The sequence below is a fragment of the Protopterus annectens genome, chromosome 1.part0 (assembly GCF_019279795.1).
Source record: "Protopterus annectens isolate FY-2018-M chromosome 1.part0, PAN1.0, whole genome shotgun sequence".
NCBI lineage: Eukaryota > Metazoa > Chordata > Ceratodontiformes > Protopteridae > Protopterus > Protopterus annectens.
The window spans coordinates 1,364,953,787-1,364,973,724 of NC_056725.1; the positions used below are offsets into that span (position 1 = coordinate 1,364,953,787).

The 19,938-nt window shown below is 40.0% G+C and overlaps 1 protein-coding gene across 2 annotated transcripts in view; it reads left to right on the top strand.

Annotated features, from left to right (window-relative positions):
* The window catches only part of FAM120B (family with sequence similarity 120B), a 1,321,047-nt gene extending 1,301,528 nt beyond the window's left edge, over positions 1-19,519 (top strand). For both annotated transcript variants that reach the window (XM_044066895.1, XM_044066905.1), the window contains exon 11: positions 19,366-19,519. In XM_044066895.1, the coding sequence (XP_043922830.1) occupies positions 19,366-19,405 (40 nt within the window). In that variant the 3' untranslated portion in view covers positions 19,406-19,519. The remainder of the gene's footprint in view (positions 1-19,365) is intronic.
* Positions 19,520-19,938: the final 419 nt, after the last annotated feature.

A 19,938-nucleotide genomic window follows, 5' to 3' on the forward strand; every position in this document is an offset into this window, starting at 1 on the left:
CCACAGTACAACCTGTCTGCCATTGCATTAGTGTAAACAGCAGAAGGCTCTCCCAAGAGATCCAGAAAGACTGCAATGGGTAAGCTTGGATTTATCTTTCATATGATAAACCCCATTTAGGATATGATTGGAAGGAAAATGATAATTTTTCATAATGGCTAGTTAATAGCAGAAATAGTGAAGAAAGCTGAAGATTAGTAGGAAAATGAAGCAGAGGCAAAGGGGAATGGTCAGTTTTGCATAAAGTTCAAGAAAGGTACTGTAAATTTTGAATTTGTAAGCAGCATTGGTTCCCAAAAACATTAACTTGTAGAAGCCTGACTTTTGAAAGAGTTGTCTGTTGTATGGTTGTTGTTAGAATTAATCAGTGAAAGACATGACTGCTGTGTTACAAATAATCAGTGAAGCAGATTTATTTCGGACTTCTTAAGATTTATGGTAGCATAATGCTTTCTACCCAGCCACTCATGTTGTTTAACCTGAGGCAGCTCACCTTTAAATTGTAACTTAAAAGCTGATCCAGCATGCTTGGGTATACCTTTATCATCTTCAGATAATCCAGTAATTCCTTTTGGAATGCTTCCTATTGAGAGGAAAGTGATGTTGCTGGACAGATATGGCAAGAAAGTATGTACTTCTGGTGCTCTAGGTATTAGAGTCAGTATTGTGCTGTCATAATTCCACCTAAAACGCCAATTTTCTAGAGTTTCTGTGATTTAAAAAGCTTGTTTCAGCTACATATTGTACTTATTTTACTGCCTGAGCTTTAACAAAGTCATTTTTTGTGTTTAAATTACCTGTTTAACTGTTGTAGGCTACACACTCAAGTGTGATAGCCATTTCTGTGCATGTAAAGTGTTTTTTTGATTGTATCTGCTTTATTTTCTGGAAAACAAAACAAAAAAAATTGTTTTCCCGCCGTTCTAAGCTAGTTTAATCCAGTTTTTAGATTAGTGCTGAATTCAGGGCTGTGTTACAAGTTTCTGTGTTTGCCCATACCTTACTTGGATAAAAGGAAGTTTCTCTGTTCACTGTGAGAGAGGGAGCTTTGAGCAGCCTATCTGTCCCTGGAGTTGTTGTTTCAGCCCAGAAATTAGTAGTTCATTGGCCATTTTGGGCTAATTTCTATCTTTTTCTACTCTTCAATTTTTCGCTTGGAACTAGACAAACTTTCAACTTAAGCACTCAAATCATTCACTTCTCATCCCTGCATTTGCCCAAAACTCATAGCAAGCACTAATAAACCTTAGCACTAGACTCCCCTATACTGTAGAGAAGGACAAGGCTCTCTGTTCAACCTTAGCAGCCAGTCGTTAAAACAGTACCTATCCAGGCCTGTCCAAAGGGCAGTTTCAGGTGTACTCTCCAGTCCAACTGGTGAATCTGGGCATTTTGAGGCAATGTTACAATTGCCTCATGTACACAGACAACCCTCTCCTCCTTCCACCAAACACTAATACATGCACGAGATACAATTATACAGCCAAACTGGAGGCTAAGCTCTCTAACCCAAGACTGGACCAGGCAGTCAGGAGGAGAAGGGAATTACTTGCATCACACCACCAGTCCCACATAGACCTATGAAACCAGCACTGGCAAAAAACACACATAAATACACAAAAACATACTCGGAGGCTCTAAATAAAAATCTGCAAAAGCAACAGAGACTTTCAAAGCAGACATCCTAGCAACCTCCACCCCTCAACACAAACCATGAAGCACATACTTCACAAAACCAGTGTGCCACACAATCAAAGCCCTTAAAGCAAAATAACATACCCAACACATTAGTAATAGGTGACTATAGTCAGGCACACTGACGTCCCACTCACTAGGCTGAATAAGGAGAAGGTTACTGTTAGTTGCCTGTCGGGTGCCAGGATCCGCCACATAACACAAGCAGTCAGGTCACTCCAGAACAAGTACAAATATGTCATTGTCCATGTTGGTGTGAATGACCTGAGCCGTACCTCCCTGGACTACATGAAAAGAGACATGGAGGAGCTCTCTGATTACATAGCACAGGCTGGTATGACCCTGACACTGAGTATCATCCTGCCCTCACCAAGAATGATACCACGGTATAGAGAAAAAAATTATCAATTTCAGCAATTGGCTAAGCTTCTGGTGTCATTCAAAGGGATCCAGTGTCTGTCAGCCTGGGATGACATGCTTGACAAGCCACGCTGCTTTGCTAGAGACGGCTTGCACCTGTCACTCTTAGGCTTTCGAATACTGGCCAAGGCTCTTGCCACCCCCCCATAGTGCCTTTTTTAGGCAAGGCTCAAAAGACAAACCCACCACCATAAATAGCACAAGTAACAAAAAACTGAGGGTAATGCTGCTCAATGCCAGAAGTCTAAACCTCAAAATGCACGCACTCAAGGCACTCCTCAGTATGGAGAAAATCGATATATATGCAGTAGCAGAAACCTGGTTTAAGGCTCCAGAGAGTGCCCCAGCACCACCAGGCTACAACTCATACCATACATTTCGGCCACAAAACCCGGACCAAAATACAAAAGGTGGGGTAGTATCCATATTCATCAAGGATACCCACACCTCCAGGTTAGTGGCACAGCATGATGCTTCAGAGATCTTCCACGTGCAACTAACAATGGGCAAAACTGCTATTCAAATTATAGCTTGCTACAGATCACCCACCATGTCCCAGGACCCCCACTCCGCATTCCTGGAAACACTGGGAAACATAAAGGTCCTACCAAACACCCTGATATTGGGTGATTTCAATTATCCAAACATTAACTGGGAGAACTACTCAAGTACGAACTCCCTGGCCCAACATTTCCTAGAATTTATAAACTCAAATGCCCTGGATCAACTGGTTAACACCCCCACCAGAGGTGACAACATATTGGACCTGGTCATCACCAACATGGGCGACCAGTGTTCCACACTGGATGTCAACCCCTCGCTGGTTAGATCTGACCATAAACTAATCACTCTGGATATCCACATTCCGCCACCACCCCCAGTCAAAGAAACCACCGTGAAAAACATTTCAAAAGCAAACTTCACGTTACTTAAGATTGAGGTGGGAAGTTTCAAAGCCCCCATGCTAAAGGATAATGCTGTCCGAGCTGCAAAATCCTTTACTAATGCACTTTACGGGCACCTACAAGAATGCATAGATCATGCTATCCCAAACAAAACCAAGACTCACTCCTCCAAGAAAAGGAAACCAGTCCGGTGGACCCCTGCCATAAACAAGCTATACAACAGAAGGAGGAAACTAGTACAGAAAAGAGTAAAATCCCAAGAAGGGAAGACATCCCTGATCAGTATCAGCAAGAAACTACGTTCCCTCATAAAATCATCCAAGGCTAGCTTCGAAAGAAAAATTGCCATGGACTCCAAAGATAACCACAAGGCATTCTTTAGCTATGTCAAGAATCTAAGTGGCAATTCTGAGATCTGCTCGGTGTTAGTGCAGAATGGCACAAAATACACTGAACCGACTGATATAGCCAACATCCTGACAGACAGGTTTAATGCAAACTTAACCCCCGTCTCACCCCCAAAAGTGCCCATAACTATACCAGAAGAATGTAGTGCCCCTGAAATCACAGACACTCAGGTTAAAACAGCCCTCTCCAAAGCCAAAAACACAGCATCAATGGGACCGGATGGTGTCCCAGGCTGTGTCCTACATGAGCTGAAAGATGAACTAACCCCTCACCTAAACGCACTTTTAAACTCAGCCACTCCACAGGCTACATGCCCACAGAGTGGCGCACAGCAACGGTTATTCCACTTCACAAAGGTGGAGCCACATCGAACCCCGGGAACTATCGCCCTATAAGCCTGACTAGCTTGGTCTGCAAAGCTATGGAGCACATCATCATGGATCTCATTAACAGAGACATTGGAAACCTAGAAACACTGGACCCAACCCAGTTTGGCTTTGTTAAGGGCAGATCATGCCTCCTAAACCTGGTGGACTTCTTTGAGATAGTTACCAAGGCTATAGACGTGGGAAAGGTGGTACACACAACCTACCTAGACCTCGCAAAGGCCTTCGACACCATTCCCCACTCAGGTATTATAGACAAGCTCACCAGCCTGAACATGAACCCCTACGTCACGAGATGGGTTGCCAACTGGGAAAGGTGGTACACACAACCTACCTAGACCTCGCAAAGGCCTTCGACACCATTCCCCACTCAGGTATTATAGACAAGCACACCAGCCTGAACATGAACCCCTACGTCACGAGATGGGTTGCCAACTGGCTCACGGACAGAACCCACATGGTAAGAGTTGCAGGAGCTAGGTCTGACTCTAAACCGGTTACAAGTGACATTCCCCAGGGCTCAGTCCTAGGACCCCTCCTGTTTGGCATATACTTCTCAGAGGTACAGGCAAGCACAAGAGGACTACAGCTCGCCAAGTTCTCAGACGACTGTAAACTAGGGGCTATAACTGACTCTCCGGCTGACACAGACATCCTCCAAAAGGGTCTCACTGAGACAGATACCTGGTGTCAAAACCATGGTCTCAAGCTAAATGCCAAAAAGTGCATAGTCATCCCCTTTGGAAAAAACAAAGTACCCACAAACTACTACATAGGTGGTAGCCCCCTAAATACGGAAGATGTAATAAGGGATCTGAGGACCCAAGTAGATAGTAACCTCTCCTTTGATAATCACATTGCCAAAGTGGTTAGAAAATCCTTCTATGTGGCCCACCTAATCACAAAAGGGTTTGCATCCAGATCGAAAGAGGTCATTGGGCCCCTCTATGCATCACTCATCAGGCCTATCATAGAGTACAATGCCCCATTTGGGATGTACCTTACAAGATATCTGCAACAACTGGAAAGACCACAGAAGTTCCTCACCAAGAGGATCACTGACCTCAAGCAGATGCCGTATGCAGCTCGACTGAAGAAACTCCAGCTGTACTTGGTTGCATACCGCCTACTCGGAGGTAATCTCTGCCTGACATACAAGGCCATGTCCAACCCAGAATTGATGGACATGCTCCAGCAAAAGAAAACCATATCCCGCTCGGGCCACACGCTTCAGGGATCTAAACCTCACCACAACAATAAATAGGACGTGGTGGAGGGATAGATTCCTGTCCCAGAGACTTCCCATGGTTTGGAACAAGATTCCAATCTACGTTAGTCAGAGCTCCTCGCTAACCCACTTCAGGAGAAACCTTGACGAGTGGATGGGAAACAGAAAGTTTACCCCAGGGATCACTTCAATGGCTCTGCTGGACAGAGGCACAGGGAACTAATCTAAGGGGGTGGCGAAATCCAACACATTCCGACTAGGCTTATAAATGCCTTCGGGCAGATAGCCTGGTACCTACCTATGAACCTATATCAAAACACATTTCTGACTAAATTCACTATAATCTTAGCAAAATACCAGACTCAAAAGAGAATAATGAGATGCATCAGCTAATAAGAACACTGAGAAAATAGGTCTTTATACACTAAAGTGCCCTACTACTTGTGGGCATAGTATGTGCAATAGTTCTAACAGAAGCTGACATTAGGAGACCCCATTTGAAGAGGTCAGAAAACTTACCAAAAGATGTAAAATCTGAAATTTTAACTACTCCTATGAAAGGTAAATTGGTATCTGGAACAGTTATAACAGGAGCTGTGATTAGGAAACTTGGTTTGGAGAGGTCAGACAGCTTACCAAAAGATGTAATGTCTGAAACTTTAACTACTCCTATGAAAGGACAATTTTTTATTTGGCAGCTCAATTGTTTGTTTGTTTGTTAATTAATTTATTTATTTTATATTTATTTATTTTATTTTATTTATTGACATCTGGTGACCGGGAAAGTCCATTGGATCAGTGATCCATTTTCAGTGAAGGTCCGGGGAGAAAAGCTCCAAGTATAGTTACAAATATAAGGTTATAACACTGTAGCAGCAAGTATGTACAGCATTTAAAGAGGCTTCAGTATAGTTACAATGAAAACAATACAGAAAGTTACATAAGTTGCAAGCAGTTGCTAAGAGACATTTTATCATCAAGTGTACAAACAAAACAAACAAAATAACGTCAATTACAACAGGTTTATGCAGAATATATATGTGTGTGTGTGTGTGTGTGTGTGTGTGTGTGTGTGTGTGTGTGTGTGTAATTTTTTTTTAGCAGTTAGATAATCATAACCATAGGGTTCTTCTATTAAGCTGCTAAAGTAGTCCAAGTAGCTTATAAAAACTAAAAAATTAATAGGAAAATTGGGGGGGGGGGTGAAGAGTTAAGAAGAAATTATTAGGCAGTTACTAGTTAAAGTAATGTAGTCAAGGTGGTTTAGACCAGTTGTTGCAGGAGCACATAAGATTGTCAAGGTAATGGCACTTTAGAGCACTTTTGAAAGCTTTGTAGGAGTCTTTTTGAGTAATAGTAGTGGGTAGAGCATTCCAAAGTTTGGCAATGGAAAAGGAATAAAGACTTTGTCCTGCACATTTGTTGAGTTTTGATACATTTAGGAGTTGTTTAGTTGAGGGCTTGAGATGTCGGGTTGGGGTGTATGTTTATAGCAAGGTCTGAAGAGAGGGACAATAATTAGAGTTATGTAGTAGTTTGTGAGTGAGTGTTATTTGGGAGTATTGTAGATAGTGGGAGAATTCAAACCAGTTTAAACATTTTAAGGTTTGGCAGTGATGTGTTCGGGTTGGCATATTGGTGGGAAATTTTTCTATTTTGTAGTAGCAGGATTGTAATTTGTTCTTGAGGGATGTGGGTAGGTTAGTGAAAATGGGACTGCCATAAATGAGAGTAGGGAAAACTAGACTGTTAGCCAATTTCATCTTGGTGGGCTTATCCATATAAATGGTATGCCTATAGAGCTTATCAAGTTTATAGTGGGTCTTCTTGACTGTATTGTGAATAGGATTTTCAAAGGAGAGTTTGTCATCAGTTGTGATACTCAGAAGTTTTGATGATTTTACAAGCTCAGTTTCGTGTCTATATTGAAACACCGAATGCTGAAAACAGCGAACGATGTTTCATCGACACATTTTCAGAGAAAGCTGAAAATGTCGAAACCACAGAACAGCGATTTCTTTCCTAGGAAAGGAAATCGCTGTTCCAAACCCCCCCTCAAAAAAAAAAAAAAACATTAAACACTTCCAAACACATACACACATACCCTAACCCTAATTATACCCCCCAAAAACCAGTAAACAACTAAATACACATATGCACATAACCCAACCATACATCTAACAAAAAAAAAAACAGTAAACATTTTAAAACCTATGCACTTACCTTAACTCGCTGCCTAACCCTAAGGTCAGTAACTCTCGCATATTTACATAAATAGTTCCAAACACATACACACTTACCTTAACCCTAATTCTACCCCCCCCCCAAAACAAAAGTAAACACCTGAAAACAGATACACACGTAACTCAACCATACATCTAACGTAAAATAAAAAACAGTAAACATTTTCATACATATGCGCTTACCTTAACCTGCACCCTAACCCTAAGGTCAGTAACTGTTGCACATTCACACTCGGGACCTATACCGGACAAGGTACCCTACTACACTTCAGAACACGGCAAAGCAATGAAGCAGTTAAGCGACTTTTTTCCCAGGAAAAGAATTCACTGAACAGCCGCTTTGCTGTTTTGCCTGTTCAACTTACATGTGTCGACGAAAACGCATTCGACAAAATGCATTTTTGTCATCCTAATAGGAACCCCTCAGTTTCAGTATTGTTGTGTGAGAAAATTTTAAAGTCTTGAGTTAAAGGTTTTGAAGAAAATATTAAGAGTTTAGATTTTTTGGGATTGAGTAGTTGAGCATCATTTAGCCAGGATTCAATAGTAAAGGTTTTTTGTGTTAGGAGCTGGAGATCTGAGAGGTTGTTGTCAGAGGTGATTATAGTTGCATCGTCTGCGTATTGAGTCAGAGTACTAAGATGAGATGCTTTATGTAGATTATTGATGAATATGTTAAATAGTAGTGGGCCCAGAATGGGCCCCTGGGGAACTCCAGTTTTGGTTATGAGATAATCGGATTGCTTGTTTGGCCATTTGACAGACCGTTTCCTGTCAAGAAAGGTAGTTGAAAAACCAGGCTAGTGCATTTGGCGAGCAGTTTAGGGATTTGAGTTGTAATAGTGTAGGGTGTGATACCATATTGAAAGCCTTGGATAGGTCTAGTAAAATCGCTGTTGTTAGAAGACCAGCATCCAAGGCTTTGTTAATGGTATTAGTGAAATACAATAGGACTGTGGTTGTACTGTGGGCGGTGCGAAAGCCATGTTGGGTGAGGGCAAGGTGGTTATTATTGGAGAGATACTTTAGCAGCTGAGTGTGACTACACTTCTCTAGTAGTGCTAGTGTTGATTTAAGACACTACATCAAAAAGTAAAATTTAGGTTGTTTCCGGATTCCTTTTTGCCCTGCAGAGCCATTCTTCTACAGAATCTGCCCACCTTCTAAGAAACCTCATCACACAAAACCAGTACCTGTTTAGTATTCTGTCTGCACCAAGCATATTAAATAGTATTGACCCCTTCACTGCGGTTTGCATATACCAGTGATTTTTAATGTCCGTTGCTGAAAGGGTACTATTCTTGCAATCCTGACAGAAGGTTATATCACGAAAATCTTATTACATGCTATTTGTGAAGCAGGATTACTCAATACATTCATTTTTTTTCTTTTCCTTTTAGGACTGGAATACGTTCATAAGACATAAACATAAAGATAAGCTTTCCATCCTTCATTAAAAAGTTTTTGTTGCATTGTTCCCACTGAGAAAATTAATATTATCCAGAACATTTACATTCACATTTCATGTCATTATTCATATTTATAGTCCATTATTTATGTTAAGCACAGGTAATTTCACAAGAGACACATGTTGCACATCAAATGATCACCCATATTGAATCAGACCATTTGCAGGCTATTAATATTATTTGACTAAATTATATCCATTCTTTATCTTAGATTGCTTATTTCATGCATTTTTGTGGAGATGATCAAAAGTTGGATAACATTTTTTCTCAGTCAAATTTGCTTACAACATACAGCATTTCAGGATTATTATAGTTCTAATTTAAGTACAAAACCTGAGCTTTAATATCTATTAAATAGTCATTGACAAGCCAATCATGTTTAACCTGTACTATCTATTTACAAACACTGGCAACCCAGTCTTATTTGACTTATGCAATGTAACATTAAGCTGATTTCTATTTTATTTTATTTTATTTATTGGACTTGTGTATACAGGGTATCCACACCATTAGTTTACATACACTAGTGTTAGACCTTCATTCATTTCAGTTACGTAACCTCAATTCCTTATATCTAATAGAACATTTCATTGTACAAGTACCTATGATTGTTCTTCAGAATTATCAGATAGGGCCTATAATTAAAGGTATAATTGTATTGTCTGCCTTGAATCTACATACAGAAAGAAGTTAAATCTTTTCAGAATGATTTTTATGTTTTATTCAAGGTCATTATCTCTTGTTTTATGGAAAATGTTAATGTGAAACTAGTTTTAAATGTAAACTGTGTTTTGATGTTTATATAAGTACTGTCTACTTTTGAAGATGCTAGCTTTTGAAATATTTATACCTGATCAGTCAAAAACCCAAAGCTAAAACCCTTGATAATATGATCCCCTGTAAGACATTTTTATTATTGGACCTTTATATAAAGCAGTTTCAATTTCCACATTGTTTCTGATATAATGTCAGTAATTAACCTGTATATGTTTGATTAGAGTTTATGTCTTATAACTTTCCATTTATTTTTTTATTGTAGGCCATGGTTTGTACCCCAGTATTCTTTGTTATATGTTTTGCATAATACTGCTGGCATGGATAGTAATTTCAATATATTTTTCTACTTTCTGTATTCCTGAAGAAATATTGTACTGTTGGTGTAGCTACTAAAATATTATAACTTATTTCCTTTTATAGTGGACCTCACAAAGGAGATAGTAGAGTTGTTTAAAGCACTTACAATAAACCAGATCTTCAAGGAAAAAATCACCCTTACTTCTTCCCCTCTGACTGATTTTACAAAGTACTTCTTCCTCCAGTTGTTTCTTAGGAAATTACTAACTTGACTGTTATTTTAAGATACTAATTTTGATCACTGCCTTTCTTACTGGTAATATGTTTAATTATAAGTGCATATACTTTATCTGTTTTCTTAAGTGTTGCCAGAGTATTGTCTTTCATACTTTTAAGATTGTTAATTATGTGAGTGCAATATACAGTACATATTTTCTGAAGTATAACCAAGGATATCATATAATAAAAAAGAGTGGCATGAGATGTGTTCTTCTCAACAGCGTTGTAATGTTAGGAAACTTTACATGTAGAGACAGGAGATGTGACCTAATGTCCATGAGGTCTGCATTACAGCATAATTTCCACATAGATGCAAGGGTATGCCGCATGATGTGCTGGATTCAGTAGCATTAAAGCTACATATCCATTTAGGACATCCTGTTCTTTTAAAGCTAAAGTACCTTCAGATGTGAGATAATGTGTATTTGACTTTAGAATTAATCTCCTCACTAAGCATGCCCTGGGCTATATGCATCATATAGTTACTACTCAGAACACATTTTTAAAAAATGAAATGCTTCAGTTTTAAGAGTTTCAGGTTTCTTTAGTGGTCTACCTTATCTGTAGATTTTAATAGGACTTTTTATATGGACTTCAGATCTTCCTTTGGATCTTTTCCTGCTGCACTACAGCTTTGCTTCATTTGGAGGCATGACTTCCATAATGTGTCCCTACTTTGTGACTGTTAAAGTTTTCCCAGTCTATTTCCTTGCAATAGGGTTGGTTGTGACAGTTCTACTAACCCTTCTTTTGAAATGCTAACTTTAATGCTTTTAACTTGTACAGATATCAGGATTTCTTCACTTCACTTTACCAGTTTCCCTACAAACTAAGCAGGATCTTGCTGTAGGTACGTTACCAACAACTTTGACTTCAGGCTGCAGACTTTCCCATGGCTTTTTTATTCTTTGCCCCAACCTTTCATCTGATAGACTTCTGCATGTCCCATCATAGTAGTTTTCTGTCTCTGCGGATTTCTTTCCAAAGTTTCCTTTTAGTTTGTGTTGGCTCTTGAGCATTAGCGGTATAGCTAAATAAGGCAGTCTGCCTCACAGTCTTCTGCCCATTAACAAATGAGATGCCAAGACAGTAAGTCCCTGCAGTTGAGCATTCCTGGACTTTTAGAACTGCAAGGTGACATTCCTTGTAGCTTTTGTTTATGCTTGTTCCCATTTTTTTTTTTTTAATGTTTGGATAGTTCTTTGGATTGAGGAGAGGATATACTGGACATTATATGGTTGAAATCACACATTTTCTGAATTCATAACTTGTGTATTGTAGGCCATTCTCAGATGTGAAACATCAGGCATGTGTACCTTGGTTTGAAAATATTGACTTTAGTGACAAACACCCTTCATACCGTTCATGCCTGACAGTTTAAGTATGCCAGGGAACTTGGAATAATTTGCTACACATATGTAATGCATGACTTCACTGAATTAAAACAAATTATGGTGCTGCGGTAGCGTTGTCGCCTCACAGTAATACATCCTGTTCGAGCTGGGCCGGCAACTCAGCACGTAAAAATCTGCTGCCAATAATTAGCGGACCAGAGTTCTGCTATGGCGACCCCTAACCGGGAAAAGCCGAAAGACACAACAACAACAAAAAGTGCCTGCCTAATTCCACAGACAATCTGGAACCAAGCATATTAGTATCTGTTCTTTACAACTATTATTCTGGTGTACATTGCAGATGACATAGCCCTGCTCTATTTGTTCTATTTTATGTTGGCATACCTGGCTATAACATTATAACTCTTACCCATTCTTTGCGCTTCAGTACTCCTAGACTTGACTTGTACCAGGATTGCTGCTAAATTTCTGAATGGTCTGTTGCCTTAGTCTGTGGTAGGTTTGCAGAAGTGGCAGTATTGTGATTTCTGTTTAGGATTTATGCTTCAGTACTTTATATAGCTGTATATACATGCTTAAAAGTTGTATTCCAGTGTCTTTCTGTTTACCATGCTACTACTGAGACATTAAGCTAAAAGTTTCTGAAATTATAACCATAAGCCTAAAGCTCCAGTTTAAATTTTTTCACCAACCCTCCAGTGCTTCTTTTGTGGTCATTTAAGGCTGTGTCTCTGGTTTCCACCCCTTACGGTAATCTGACTTCCAAAGTCACTCCTTCTCCTCTTTCATTTCTGTTGTCTGCTGTGTAACTTAAGTACTTTCCCACTAATTGTTTTCCATAGAGCCATGACCCTGAGTGCACACCCAGCAAACCAGCATTGCACTTGAGCAAACCTCCTTTAATACAAATTGTCTCCTGCTCATTTTCCCAGAGCTCCAATCTGCTTGGTCCTGAGTTAATCCTGCTCTTTCTTTGGCAATTAAGAGATTTATGTTATTGTTTTGCACTTCAGTTAACTGTTTAGAGTACTATTGCTTTATTTTTGCTTTATTTGTTGATTTGTCTTTAAATCATTCTAAAGGTCTGTAATACATGAAATTGCCTTGTCAAGGTAGTTTGTTTAAGTTGTTTTGCTGTAGCATTGCACTCATAGGCAATATTTCTTGGTGTTTTTCCATCTAGATGTTTCCAGTGCCTTGTACAGACACAAATGCCCAGAAAGTAGGTTTTATCTATAAAACTACCCTTAGAACTGAAATTGTAAGTTACTATGGCTAAAACAAAGACATTGCATTTAGAAAAGTTTAGAGCTGCTAGTTTGCACATTAAACAGGACTACTATCAAGTATTAGCACAATCTAACCTAGTCTAGTGCCCAACTCCAGAGACCACCCATGGAGACCTCATTATAACCCAGTCCACAACCTATGGTAGCCCACCCGAATAAACCAGACATCATGGATATACCTTCTATCGATTCTTAACCAATGTTTTTGTATGATATCTAATTTGTTATAATTATTTAAGCTGCTTGTGTTTTTGTTTTATTTTTGAAGATTGTAAAATTATTGTTCTTTAAATGTTTTGTAATAATGTGGAGCTTTTCTCCCCAGGCCTCCGCTGAAAATGGGCCTCTACCTGGTCAGACTTTCCCAGTAATCAAATGACAAATAAATAAATAAATATAAAAATATGCGATTTTCAGATGTCTCCGTGTAGATATGGGCATCCTGAGACAATGTAGCAGTTGTTTCAAGTTCACAGACTACCATTTAATCCTTTAAGAAAGGAACATGGTATCCAAGAGATGCACATACACAATTTCACTAGAGGAAAAAATCTTGCATACAAGCAAGGTTGACAAGACCAATTTAATGTTGAAACACTAAAAAGCAGTCTTCCAAAATTTCAAAGACCTTCTAAGCCTATAAACAGAAACACCTATCCTCAGCAATCTGTAAAGTACTTACCAAAAGCAACACCAAGCACCACACTTATGCCTACACCTAGTAGAACTCAAGAGCAAAGCCCATAAGGCAAGCAAACACATTGCCCAGGACTCTTTTCCTAGTGGACTCGATTGTACAACACACAGATGCCCCTCTCACCAGACTGAACAAGAAGAAAAATACAGGTTAGTTGCTTATCTGGGGCCAGGCTACATCAAGTTTCACACGCACTCAAGTCAGTGCATCACAGGTACCAGTATGATTCTGTCATGGTCCATGTGGGTGTTAATGACTTGAGAAGTACTTCTGTGGACTCTACAAAGAGAGACATTATTGATCTGTCTGAATATGTGTTTCAGGCAGGTATGTGCCTTGCATTGAATAACATTCTACCTTCACCAAGGATGATGCTACAGTATGAACAAAAGATGATTGACTTCATTAATTAGCTTAGTTTCTGGTGTCTTTCAGGGGAGTTCAATATATATCAGCATGGTAGGATTTGATTGACAAACCACATTGCTTTGCAAATGATTGTCTCCACCTGTCTCTAGTAGGCTTCCAAATATTGGCTAAAACTTTATCCACCCCCTTAGAGCCTCTTTTAGGCAATGCCGAATTGACAAACCTAACAGACATAGCAAATAAGCAAATGAAACACAAAGAGCTGAATGCTAGAAGCCTAAACAAGAAAATCTACACCATACAAGCTGTCCTATCTGGAGAATATAGACACCTGTGCCATTAGCAAGACATGGTTTAAATCTGCAGGAAGTACTCCAACAGTTCAAGGCTTCAGCGCCTTGCACACATTTAGGCCATCAGCTGCAGAGGCAGGGACAAGAGATGGGGGAGTCTCAATCTATATTAGCAACAGGCATAATTCTAGGTTGGTTTAAGAGGACGATGTCCCATTGTTTATCTGACCCCTATGTCTCAGATAAACAAAGGCAGACAGTAATGTCCAAACTAACACAGTCCCCCACATAACCTGTGGAAACTTTCCATCATACTCCCTCCTGATTAATGCCCATAATACATAGGGACACAGTTGGTTTGGGTTGAACTGCTAGACTTACAATGACTCTGGTAATTGTTAACCTAGTATATACATATGAATCTATAAAAGCTTTCTCCATTCTTCCTTTCTTGAATTTGAGCTCAAGGAGGTAGTCTTGATCCTCTGTGGCAACCAGAGAAGGTTTCCATACAGTCTTCTGAAAGTTTGACTTTTTTGCTGCTGTTGCTATGATCATAGCCTAGCTGAGGCTATCCTGTCTTAAGGAGGAGGAATTAAGGCAGTTCCTTCAGGATGCCTTTTTCATGGAGGTTCTTTGTGGCCACCCTTCATGGGACCTCTTTGATAATCTTTTGAAGAAAAATCATATTCTTTCTACTTTACTGAAACTATCCAAGTCATTTTCATCCCCCTCCACTACTTTTTCTTTCAGGCCTAGCCAGCCCCTTAGGAAGAAACAAACTGACAAAAACTGTCAACATCATATTTTCTGGGCAACTAAGCTGCCCAGGAAGAAGATCATACCACTGCAGCCATTACAGTCCAGTCTGTCATGACCTGTGGATAGCTGGATTGTGGCCCAGTACTAGCTGATCAAGCAGTTACCTGAGTACTGCATTTCTCTCCATCCATAAGCAGCCCGCCCCCTCCAGAGAATCTAAACTTCATGGTTGACAGGCTTACTTATCCCATATTCAAACTGGTTTTGTTAAAGTTTATCTTTTGAGAAACATTTTTTTTCTTGTAAAATGTATAATGATTGGCATTCAGTATAGTAACTAATAGTTGTCTACTATGGTTTAATAAAATGCACGATACACTTTTCAAGAAATCTTTTTATGTCGTAATTTGCTTTTACCTAAATATAACTGCATTTATGTGTTGCTGTATTGTTTGATTGACCGATTGTGCTGCGTTTGTATTTTGAAATATGCTATAGTTTACTTAAATCACCCAAGTACTACAGACTGTCAAACTGTATGTCCTCATATTTGCATCATTAGAATTCTGGGTCACATGGCATATAATTCACGGCATAGAATTAGGAAGTAAATGGACAGCTGCTTAGCCTACAATAAATATCAATGCAAGTATGCTATACTTAAGCAATAGTTCCACTGAAGTAACTAAAACAAAATCTATTTATTTGATAATCAGAATGCCCACTGTACATAATGAGACTATAATTACAGAAAAATGAAATAGTTACAAAAATCCTTGCACATGATCTTTAAAATAGCTGAAGTAGTATTTTGTCTGACCTGTAGTGGCAACTTATTCCATACACTAGGAATGTACCGTGATAGGAACCTCTCTCGCCAACCAGTTGTATTTATATTTTGGTGTAGATTTGTGGGTGTTTGTGGAGGTACTGGTTTTGTGAAAAAATAAGAGGTCAAATAGGGTTAGGTCTTTTATGGCTCGAAACGCTAGTCACAGCAGAACAGACAGTAGTATCATCATATCAGAAGAGAGCAAGAAGAAAGCATGTAGAATTTTTTGATAAAATGAGAAATACCCCAGTAAATGCAAATATTAGTTGGGAAGGGTTTAGCAGAAATAGATTGTATAGAGAAAGGATGTATCTGCTGCTTATTGTAGGCTAAGGCCAAGACTCTTGCCACCTCTATAGTGATTTTTTAGGTGGTGTTCCAAAGACCAAATTACCACCGTAACAGCTACAAACAAATGCAATCTGAGGGTCATGCTGCTCCATGCTAGAAGTCTAAATCTCAAAATGCACTCGCTTGAAGCACTCCTTAAAATGTAGAACATCGACATTTGTGCTGTAACAAAGACCTGGTTCAAGGCAGCAAATAGCACCCCTGCACTACCAGGCTATAACTCATTCCATACCTTTCGGCCCAGAACTTGGACCAAAGCTCCAAAGGTGGTGGTGTTTCCATATTCATAAAGGATGCGCACACCTCCAGACTGGTAGCTCAACATGAAACATCAGAGATGCTTCAGGTGCAGCTAACATTGGGTAAGACAGTGATTCAGTTTATAGCCTGCTATAGGTCCCCAACCATCACCCAAGACTCGCACTCCACATTCCTAAGCACCCTGGAGAATATTAGGGTCCAACCTAACACTCTTATACTGGGCAACTTCAACTACCCCTCCATTAACTGGGAAAACTTGCCCAACGTTTCCTGGAATTCATTAATTCCAATGCCCTGGACCAGCTCATTCTTACCCCCACTAGAGGTAGCAACATCTTTGACCTGGTCATTACTAACATGGGTGACTGTTGCTCTCTACCAATAGTCATCTCCTCCCTGGTTAGATCCGACCACAAACTAATCACCTTGGAAATCCACATCCCTCCCACCCCCACCCCACCACCCGCAAAGGTAACCACCATGAAAAACTTCTGTAAAACTAACTTTGGGCTCCTAAAAACAGAGGTGGCTAACTTCATGGCACCCATGCAATTGGAGAACAGCTGCATGACTGCCGAATCATACACTAATGCCCTGTACGAACACGTACACAAATGCTTGGATCTCGCCATACCCAATAGAACCAAGATGCTCCCCTCCAAAAAAGGAAGCCAAATCTGGTGGTCCCCTGCCATAAACAAACTCTACAACAGAAGGAGGAAACTGATGAGAAATAAGGTGAAGTCCCAAGACTGGAAAACTCCCTTATCAGCCTCAACAGATCCCTCATCAAATCCTCTAAAGCTAGCTATGAAAACAGAATTGCAGCACATAGTAAAGACAACCACAAGGCCTTCTACAGTTATGTAAAGAATCTCCACGGCAATACCCAGATTGGTTTGGAGCTGTTGTACAGTGGCAGCTCCTATACCGAGCCAACAGATATTGCCAATATACTGGCCGACAGATTCATTGCCAACTTTACCCCTCTCTCGCCCACCAAAGGACCAATCACAATAACAGTAGATTGCCAGGCACCCAGTTTTACTACTACACAGGTTAAAATAGCACTGTCCAAGGCCAAGAATACAGCTTCTATGGGACCTGACAATATCCCTGGCTGTGTTCTACATGAACTACAGTGTGAACTGGCAACTCACCTGTGTGCCCTGTTCAATCACAGCCTCACCTCAGGCTTTGTCCTTACCAAATGGTGCACTGATACAGTCATCCCTCTCCACATAGGAGGAGCATCTACAGACCTTGGGAACTATCGCCCCATTAGCCTGACAAGTCTGATACGCAAAGCTATGGAATGCATCATCATGGACCTAATAAACAAAAATATAGAGAACCTCCAAACTCTGGATCCCACACAGTTTGGTTTTGTGAAGGGTAGATCATGCCTGCTCAACCTTGTCAACTTCTTTGAGTCAGTCACCAGAGCTGTGGATGAAGGCAAAGTGGTTCATACAGCCTACCTTGATCTGGCCAAGGCCTTTAATACCATTCCCCACTCAGGAATCATAGAAAAACTCACTAAGCTAGGCATCAACCCCTGTATCACTAGGTAGGTTGCAAACTGGCTCACAGACAGAACCCACAGTGTGAAAGTAGTTGACTCCAAGTCAGATTGTCGACCAGTCACGAGTGGAGTCCCACAAGGTTCAGTCCTGGGTCCTCTCCTGTTTGATATCTACTTCTCTGAAAATCAGGCCAACATGAAGGAACTCTGGCTGACAAAGTTTGCAGATGATTGCAAGTTGGGAGCCATAATTAACTCCCCAAGTGATGTTGACATCCTACAGAAAGGCCTCACTGAGACCAATGACTGGTTTCAGAACTATGGCCTTAAGCTCAATGCTAAAAAATGTGTCATCATCCCTTTTGGGAAAAACCCAGTTCCCATGAATTACCACATCGACGGTAGTCCACTGAACACAGAAGGTGTAAAAAGAGATCTGGGAGCACAGATTGACAGCAACCTGTCTTTTGACTACCACATTGCCACTGTGGTCAGAAAGTCCTTCTATGTGGCACATCTCATTACTAAGGGTTTTGCATCCAGGAAGAAAGAGGTCATTGTCTCCCTCTACTCTTCCCTCATTAGGCCAATCATCGAGTACAATGCCCCATTTGGCATGTACCTCACTAGATACCTACAACAACTGGAGAGGTCACAAAAATACCTCACAAAGGAACTTAGGCCTTAAACACTTGTCCTGTATGGACAGACTCAAAAAACTCCAACTATTCTCTTTCTCATATCGCCTACTTAGAGGCGATCTCTGCTTGACTTACAAAGCCATCTCTGACCCAGCTCTGTTAGAAATGCTACATATAAAGACATCCCAATCCCTCTGCACTACATGCTCCAGAGACCTCAACCTCATTACCACAGTCAACAGAACAGACTGGAGGGACAGGTTCATAACCCAGAGACTGCCCCTGCTATGGAATAGACTTCCCATACATGTCAAGCGGAGCACCACACTGGCCCTCTTTAAGAGAAATCTTGGGTGGATTTGACATAGAAAATTCACTCCGGGTGACAGAGGCACTGGGAACTAAGGTCGGGTAGCATGATGCCAGGGTAATCCTATGGGTTAGACTTGTAAAGGCTCCAGACCATTAGCCTAGCACATACCTATGAACCTATATCCACTATTGGATGTCTAAAGGTAGGGCATCTCTTGAAGGATTGTAAGCGGTGCAGTCTTTACATTATGAATAAAAATGAAATATAAAAAGGGAAGAGTACTGGTGTTGTATGCTACAGAGAAAAACTTTGTTTATTTACATTTGTTTACCAAGGTAGTGCACTGATCAATATTGACAAATTTCAAGCTCAGCCCTGGTGAAATACAAAACATTTCACAAACAAAAATACAGCAATGTAACTAGTAATAGAGTAGGCCAGACTGGTTACGTAGAAAAAAATGTATATACAGATTCTTGTGAGCAGTCAGTGTGTAATGTACAATATATGTAATTGTTTCTAAAGTTGTTCTGAACTGATCAAATGTTATCTTATTTTTCTTTTTTTCAGATGGCCTGGATATCAAAGTCCTCACCCCGGATGGCAGTGAATGTTTTCCTGCTGTATGAATAGTGTTTTTTTTTAAGTTATGAAATGGTTTGTGTAAATACATTATTGTACCCTGGCATGTATTGAAAGAAGAACACACAAGGCAGGTGGTAATCTCCAAAAAGTTTATGTAAGTACTTTCGTTGAACAAGTAATCTAACGTCTTCAGACGAGGTTTGAAGAAGTTGGATTACTTGTTCAACGAAAGTGCTTACATAAACTTTTTGGAGATTACCACCGGCCTTGTGTGTTCTTTCATCAGTTTATTGATTTTGTTTTTTTTTTTATGTATTGAAAGAAATCAGATCATTGTGATATTGTCTACCTTTAAGATTATCACTTTTTTACTGCACACAAAGGTCACTAGGCATAACTGGTTGTTTTTCAAGACCAGTTTGAAGGTTCTGGGTGATTAAATACCTTACTCAAAACACTCAACTTGCAAACAGATGTCATGGGATTCAACTTTAGGTCTCCTAAACTTGGGGTTTGCTTTCCATATGTTGAATCTGTTTTACTTTGAGCAAGCACCTG